This window comes from Mizuhopecten yessoensis, unplaced genomic scaffold, assembly GCF_002113885.1.
Source record: "Mizuhopecten yessoensis strain PY_sf001 unplaced genomic scaffold, ASM211388v2 scaffold10363, whole genome shotgun sequence".
Classification (NCBI taxonomy): Eukaryota; Metazoa; Mollusca; class Bivalvia; order Pectinida; family Pectinidae; genus Mizuhopecten; species Mizuhopecten yessoensis.
In genome coordinates this window covers 213605-222751 of record NW_018408509.1, presented here as the reverse complement: position 1 = coordinate 222751, position 9147 = coordinate 213605, and the positions used below count along the sequence as shown (strand labels likewise).

Genomic DNA, 9147 nt, shown 5'->3' with positions numbered 1-9147 from the left:
GTAGATGTAGTAGACTACTCGGGTTGAGCCCCCATTGTAATATCGAGTATGTAGGTGTAGAGACCACTCGGGTTGAGCCCCCATTGTAATATCGTGTATGTAGGTGTAGATACTACTCGGGTTGAGCCCCCATTGTAATATCGGGTATGTAGGTGTAGAGACTACTCGGGTTGAGCCCCCATTGTAATATCGGGTATGTAGGTGTAGAGACTACTCGGGTTGAGCCCCCATTGTAATATCGTGTATGTAGGTGTTGAGACTACTCGGGTTAAGCCCCCATTGTAATATCGTGAATGTAGATGTAGGGTACTACTCGGGATGAAACCTCTGTGTACCATATGTGTATGTAGGTGTAGTAGACTACTCGGGTTGAACCCCCATTGTAATATCGTGTATGTAGGTGTAGGTGACTACTCGGATTGAGCCCCCATTGTAATATCGTGTATGTAGGTGTTGAGACTACTCGGGTTGAGCCCCCATTGTAATATCGTGAATGTAGATGTAGGGGACTACTCGGGATGAAACCTCTGTGTACCATATCGTTGTACATATTTGTTAGGATGCGTGCTACTTTCTGTGTTTGTGTACGAGTGTAGTTAATAATTTATTAGGTAGTATTTTATTATCCTTCGTTGGATTCTTCTGAGGATGCATTGAAGCAATAACGTGTGACCTCGATCAGTTGTGATTGGTATCTGATCCGTGTGGGGTCCAGCCTCTGACGTCGTCCGCTTGTTAGCGTGATGCCACTACATACATGTACCTGTTATCCCTTGTACCTATATCAGAAATGAGAACCATTCCTGGTATCCCCTGTACCTAGTCCTGGTATCCCCTGTACCTAGATCGGACATAAGTACCATACCTGATAGCCCCAGTACCTATATCGGACAAAAGTACCATACCTGATAGTCCCAGTACCTATATCGGACATAGGTACCATACCTGGTATCCCCAGTACCTATATCGGACATAGGTACCATCCCTGGTATCCCCAGTACCTATATCGGACATAAGTACCATACCTGGTATCCCCAGTAACTAAATTTGTATATTTGACACAAGTACCATACCTGGTATCCCCAGTAACTAAATTTGTATATTTGACACAAGTACCATACCTGGTATCCCCAGTAACTAAATTTGTATATTAGACATAAGTACCATACCTGGTATCCCCAGTACCTATATCGGACATAGGTACCATACCTGATAGCCCCAGTACCTTTATAGGACATAAGTACCATACTTGGTATCCCCAGTTCCTAAATTTGTATATTAGACATAAGTACCATACCTGGTATCCCCAGTACCTATATCGGACATAAGTACCATACGTGGTATCCCCAGTACCTATATCGGACATAGGTACCATACCTGACAGCCCCAGTACCTTTATAGGACATAAGTACCATATCTGGTATCCCCAGTACCTATATCGGACATAAGTACCATACCTGGTATCCCCAGTACCTATATCTGACATACGTACCATACCTGGTATCCCCAGTACCTATATCGCACATAAGTACCATACCTGGTATCCCCAGTACCTATATCGGACATAGGTACCATACCTGGTATCCCCAGTACCTATCGGACATAAGTACCATACCTGGTATAAGCACCATACCTGATATCCCCAGTACATAAGTACCATAACTGGTATCCCTAGTACCTACATTTGTATATTAGACATAAGTACCATACCTGGTATCCCCAGTACATAAGTACCATACCTGATATCTTCTGTACCATAAGGAAAATACCTGGTATCCCCAGTACCTATATCGGACATACGTACCATACCTGGTATCCCCAGTACATAAGTACCATACCTGATATCTTCTGTACCATAAGGAAAATACCTGGTATCCCCAGTACCTATATCGGACATACGTACCATACCTGCTATCCCCAGTACCTATATCGCACATACGTACCATACCTGGTATCCCCAGAACCTATCGGACATAAGTACCATACCTGATATCTTCCGTACCATAAGGAAAATACCTGGTATCCCCAGTTCCTATATCGGTCATACGTACCATACCTGGTATCCCCAGAACCTATCGGACATAAGTACCATACCTATACGTACCATACCTGGTATCCCCAGTACCTACATTTGTATATTAGACATAAGTACCATACCTGGTATCCGCAGTCTATAAGTACCGTACCTGGTATCCCCAGTACCTATATCGGACATAAGTACCATGCCTGGTATCCCCAGTACCTATATCGGACATAAGGACCATACCTGGTATCCCCAGTACCTATATTTGTATATCGGACATAAGTTCCGTACCTGGTATTCCCAGTACCTACATTTGTATATCTGACATAAGTACAAAACCTTGTATCTCCATTACCTATATTGGACATAGGTACCATACCTGGTATCCCAAGTACATATATCGGACATAAGTTCCATACCTGGTATTCCCAGTACCTACATTTGTATATCTGACATAAGTACAAAACCTTGTATCTCCATTACCTATATTGGACATAGGTACCATACCTGGTGTCCCCAGTACCTATATCGGACATAAGTTCCATACCTGGTATCCCCAGTACCTAGATCGGACATAAGTACCATACCTGGTATCCCCAGTAACTAAATTTGTATATTAGACATAAGTACCATACCTGTTATCCCCAGTACCTATATCGGACATAGGTACCATACCTGATAGCCCCAGTACCTTTATAGGACATAAGTACCATATCTGGTATCCCCAGTACCTATATCGGACATAAGTTCAATACCTGGTATCCCCAGTACCTAGATCGGACATAAGTACCATACCTGATATCCCCAGTACCTACATTTGTATATTAGACATAATTACCATACCTGGTATCCCCAGTACCTATATTTGTATATCAGACATAAGTTCCATCCCTGGTATTCCCAGTACCTACATTTGTATATCTGACATAAGTACAAAACCTTGTATCTCCATTACCTATATTGGACATAGGTACCATACCTGGTATCCCCAGTACCTACATCGGACATAAGTTCCATACCTGGTATCCCCAGTACCTATATCGGACACAAGGTCCATACCTGGTATCCCCAGTACCTATCGGACATAAGTACCATACCTGGTATCCCCAGTACCCACATCTGTATATTAGCTACATTTGTATATTAGACATAAGTACCATACCTGGTAACCCCAGTACCCATATCGGACATAAGTATCATACCTGGTATTCCCAGTACCTACTGGTATCCCCAGTACCTATATTTGTATATCGGACATAATACCTGGTATCCCCAGTACCTACATTTGTATATCGGACATAAATACAAAACCTTGTATCTCCAGTACCTATATCGGACATAGGTACCATACCTGGTATCCCCAGAACCTAGATCGGACATAAGGACCATACCTGGTATCCCCAGTACCTATCGGACATAAGTACCATACCTGGTATCCCCAGTACCTCTATATTGGACATAGGTACCATACCTGGTATCCCAAGTACATATATCGGACATAAGTTCCATACCTGGTATCCCCAGTACCTAGATCGGACATAAGTACCATACCTGGTATCACCAGTACCTATATCGGACATAGGTACCATACATGGTATCCCCAGAACCTAGATCGGACATAAGTACCATACCTGGTATCCCCAGTACCTATATCGGACATAAGTTCCATACCTGGTATCCCCAGTACCTAGATCGGACATAAGTACCATACCTGGTATCCCCAGTACCTACATTTGTATATTAGACATAAGTACCATACCTGGTATCCCCAGTACCTATATCGGACATAGGTACCATACCTGGTATCCCCAGAACCTAGATCGGACATAAGTACCATACCTGGTATCCCCAGTACCTACATCTGTATATTAGACATAAGTACCATACCTGGTATCCCAAGTACCTACATTTGTATATCGGACATAAGTACCATACCTGGTATCCCCAGTACCCACATCTGTATATTAGACATAAGTACCATACCTGGTATCCCCAGTACCCACATTTGTATATTAGACATAAGTACCATACCTGGTATCCCAAGTACCTACATTTGTATATTAGACATAAGTACCATACCTGGTAACCCCAGTACCCATATCGGACATAAGTATCATACCTGGTATTCCCAGTACCTATATCGGACATAAGTACCATACCTGGTATCCCCAGTACCTATTGGACATAAGTACCATACCTGGTATCCCCAGTACCTATATCGGACATAAGTACCATACCTGGTATCCCCAGTACCTATATCGGACATAAGTACGTATACCATACGTGTACTCTGTCGGACTCGGGAATAATTAGCCTACAGTAGTGCGATCCATCACACCATTGTATGCACAACATATATTAGCTGTATGAATTCAATCCTGGTTCATCACTCCCTGTTCTGCGGCCCCAGATATTAACGTTACTGGTTTTTCACACAAGGACATGAGAAATAAGCCCTTAAAACGTGTAAAATAACTCTGAACGCCACAGAATAGGTCCAGATATAGCTGTAATAAATTAACAGGTACCCTCGGTGACTCGTATATATTCCAACTATTGTAGCAATGTGTTTCTGTATTCGCTTTTCGCGGAAAGGTTCGTTTGAAATAGTTTTAAGTGAGTCTTAATAGTTCCTCATATGACATTGATAGCGGCGACATAAACCTGCCGTACATCTGGTATATAAACCGTAGCTGGTCCCGCGGTCTGGGTAACAGGAGTACCGAGATGGCAACTACTGATAGCACACAGGACACGGTACCTTACGTAGCATCCGCTCACCCAGGCACAACAATGACCTCTAGAAGTATATGTACAGTCAAAGGAGAAGATACCTTACGTAGCATCCGCTCACCCAGGCGCAACAGTGACCTCAAACATTGGTTCTTACCCAAGTGAAAGGATCACAGCAAGGATTTGTATTAGTATAAATATTTCGCAACCAGGAACTATAAATTGTTTCATTTACACAAAACCAGGAACCACGAGTTGTTTTAGAAACTCAGAGAAATATTCAATGTTTTACGTATCGTGTTAATACTAAACTGTTCCCTTACCTAAACTGTATCCAATGTTTTACGTTTCGTGTTAATACTAAACCGACCCTTGACCTAAACTGTATTCAATGTTTTACGTTTCGTGTTAATACTAAACTGTCCCTTACCTTAACTGTATCCAATGTTTTACGTTTCGTGTTAATACTAAACCGACCCTTGACCTAAACTGTATTCAATGTTTTACGTTTCGTGTTAATACTAAACTGTACCTTACCTAAACTGTACCCAATGTTTTAAGTTTCGTGTTAATACTAAACTGTACCTTACCTAAACTGTATCCAATGCTTTACGTTTCGTGTTAATACCAAACCGACCCTTGACCTAAACTGTATTCAATGTTTTACGTTTCGTGTTAACACTAAACCGACCCTTGACCTAAACTGGATTCAATGTTTTACGTTTCGTGTTAATACTAAACTGTCCCTTACCTAAACTATATTAATGTTTTACGTTTCGTGTTAATACTAAACTGTTCCTTTACCTAAACTGTATCCAATGTTTTACGTTTCCTGTTAATACTAAACTGTACCTTTACCTAAACTGTATCCAATGTTTTACGTTTCGTGTTAATACTAAACTGTTCCCTTACCTAAATTGTATCCAATGTTTTACGTTTCGTGTTAATACTAAACTGTACCTTCCCTAAACTGTATCCAATGTTTTACGTTTCGTATTAATACTAAACTGTCCCTTACCTAAACTGTATCCAATTTTTTACGTTTCGTGTTAATACTAAACTGTCCCTTGCCTAAACGGTATCCAATGCTTTACGTTTCGTGTTAATACTAAACTGTCCCTTACCTTAACTGCATCCAATGTTTTACGTTTCGTGATAATACTAAACTGTCCCTTACCTAAACTGTATCCAATGTTTTACGTTTCGTGTTAATACTAAACTGTCCCTTACCTTAACTGTATCCAATGTTTTACGTTTCGTGATAATACTAAACTGTCCCTTACCTAAACTGTATCCAATTTTTTACGTTTCGTGTTAATACTAAACTGTCCCTTACCTAAACTGTATCCAATGTTTTACGTTTCGTGTTAATACTAAACTGTTCTATTACCTAAACTGTATCCAATGTTTTACGTTTCGTGTTAATACTAAACTGTCCCTTACTTAAAGTGTATCCAATGTTTTACGTTTCGTGTTAATTCTAAACTGTCCCTTACCTCAACTGTATCCAATGTTTTACCTTTCGTGTTAATACTAAACTCTCCCTTACTTAAAGTGTATCCAATGTTTTTCCTTTCGTGTTAATACTAAATTGTTCTATTACCTAAACTGTATCCAATTTTTTACGTTTCGTGTTAATACAAAACTGTTCCTTTACCTAAACTGTAACCAATGTTTTACGTTTCGGGTTAATACTAAACTGTCCCTTACCTAAACTGTATCCAATATTTTACGTTTCGTGTTAATACTAAACTGACCCTTACCTAAACTGTATCCAATGTTTTACGTTTCGTGTTAATACTAAACTGTCCTTTACCTAAACTGTATCCAATGTTTTACCTTTCGTGTTAATACTAAACTGTACCTTTACCTAAACTGTATCCAATGTTTTACGTTTCGTTTTAATACTAAACTGTTCCTTTACCTAAACTGTACCCAATGTTTTACGTTTCGTGTTAATACTAAACTGTTCCTTTGCCTAAACTGTATCCAATGTTTTACGTTTCGTGTTTATACTAAACTGTACCTTTACCTAAACTGTATTCAATGTTTTACGTTTCGTGTTTATACTAAACTGTCCCTTTACCTAAACTGTATTCAATGTTTTACGTTTCGTGTTTATAATAAACTGTACCTTTACCTAAACTGTATTCAATGATTTACGTTTCGTGTTAATACTAAACTGTTCCTTTGCCCAAACTGCATCCAATTTTTTACGTTTCGTGTTAATACTAAACTGTACCTTTACCTTAACTGTACCTTTACCTAGACTGTATTCAATGTTTTACGTTTCGTGTTAATACTAAACTGTACCTTTACCTAGACTGTATCCAATGTTTTACGTTTCGTGTTAATACTAAACTGTACCTTTACTTAAACTGTATTCAATGTTTTACGTTTCGTGTTCATACTGAACTGTTCCTTTGCCTAAACTGTATCCAATGCTTTACATTTCGTTTTAATTCTAAACCGTACCTTTTCCTTAACTGTACCTTTACCTAGACTGTATTCAATGTTTTACGTTTCGTGTCAATACTAAACTGTTCCTTTGCCTACACTGTATTCAATGTTTTACGTTTCGCGTTAATACTAAACTGTACCTTTACCTAAACTGTATTCAATGTTTTACGTTTCGTGTTAATACTGAACTGTTCCTTTGCCTAAACTGTATTCAATGTTTTACGTTTCGTGTTAATACTAAACTGTTCCTTTGCCTAAACTGTATCCAATGTTTTACATTTCGTTTTAATTCTAAACCGTACCTTTTCCTTAACTGTACCTTTACCTAAATTGTATCCAACTTTTTCGATATCTAGACTAGTTTACTCCGACCGTAATTTCCATTACGATGAGAATATTCTGGACTTATGATCAGGTCGCTATGTCTACAGCACTCATATAACAATATTAGGACAAACGCAGTGATGGAGTTAACAGGTACTGTTGACATATTGACGAAATGAAAGTAACTTCGATTATTGGGTTTAATTAGTACTTGTGTACTCATTATACTGTTTATGTTTATATTGAAACAAGAAATAAACGACTCCCACATTTCACTAAAACACACGATCAGTACTCAGTGTAATGGAAAGCCAACTTGTTATGTCAACTGTCTAGATATTTAAATTATTCAATTAAATTAGCTCATTTCAAATTCATGATCTAAAAAGCATTACATGTAGTTTGAGTAACTGGTTCAAGTCTAGTTAAATCCAATTTCCCTTCCTCAGTATCACCCCTGATAAAGATTACCCTTATTTACTGTGAAATTTTATCCATTATAACTTGTCATTCATTAGTAAGTGATTTGTGTAAAGTACACAAGATAAATTACCTTTCTTCTTTGGTGTTCTCACTTTAGTTTTCCTGCCTACCCGACTGGGACAAAGAAACGCCATCAGCTAGGATGCGCTTAATGAACCCGCAACTATACGTCATGTGTAGGTGTCCTTGTTTACGGTCTACATCAGCCTTCCTATATATCGTTTAACTGTAATAAGTTAAGCACAGCTTTAAGGCACTGATTCACAATACTCTTCTCAACTGGGTGCTCCCGGAGAATGCGACCGTCCGTTCCATTGTGTTTGCTCGTATCGTGAATATGTATATGGGTGTATTAAAAGAATGTAGAGGTTCAAGTATCCTATACAGCCAATAGGTATTCGCCAAAAGTCACAGATCTGTTTTATATATACGTTACATAGGAATTCCGTCTGATTAAAGTCCTTATGTGGTTCTTATCGTCGCTTTGTGGGCTTAAACCCCTTAATTGATACTCATACTAATGTAAACAGAAGTATTTACGTGGCCCTGTGTTTGACGCCCGTACATCTATTAAAGACCTGGCTAAGGTGGACGAGCACAGACCTATTGTTACGGTGATATATACCCTACTTACGTCACACAAGCTTTGTGGCAGTAAATACAATTCATTAGTAACTTGTATACAGGTACAGCAAAGATGTGTATCGACATGGGAAACCCAACACTGATATCTGATCACAAATACCCAATTACACTTACGTAGTGTAGCTCTGTATGCTCAACTTTTTACTCGTCTGCATACAAATATATATTTGAATTTCAATATCAAAATTAAGGGTTGTTTTCTTTGATATCCTTGGCTTTTAGTTCCATTCAAATCCCTATATTGATACATTCTGTCTGGCGAATGCATACATCGTAAATATATATTTAGGCGCATTGACGTTTCCGTTCTTTTGGGATATACAATGGACTACGGGGCTGTTTTATGTAATATTAACAAATAAGCTTGTGTCCACGGACTAGCGTCAGGACGGTTGGGGTTGTTACAGATCAATACAAGTTTGCACGAGTCAAAACAGAATAAAGAAAAGTCCTTCAAAATATTAATTTTATTCATGGCG

The 9147-nt window shown here is 38.9% G+C and overlaps 1 protein-coding gene across 1 annotated transcript in view; it reads right to left on the bottom strand.

Annotated features, from left to right (window-relative positions):
• Positions 1–8301, bottom strand: part of LOC110460361 (SH3 domain-containing protein Dlish-like) — a 14499-nt gene extending 6198 nt beyond the window's left edge. Inside the window, exon 1 of the mRNA XM_021513229.1 lies at positions 8094–8301. Within this exon, the coding sequence (XP_021368904.1) occupies positions 8094–8157 (64 nt within the window). The 5' untranslated portion in view covers positions 8158–8301. The remainder of the gene's footprint in view (positions 1–8093) is intronic.
• Between the last annotated feature and the right edge of the window lie 846 nt (positions 8302–9147).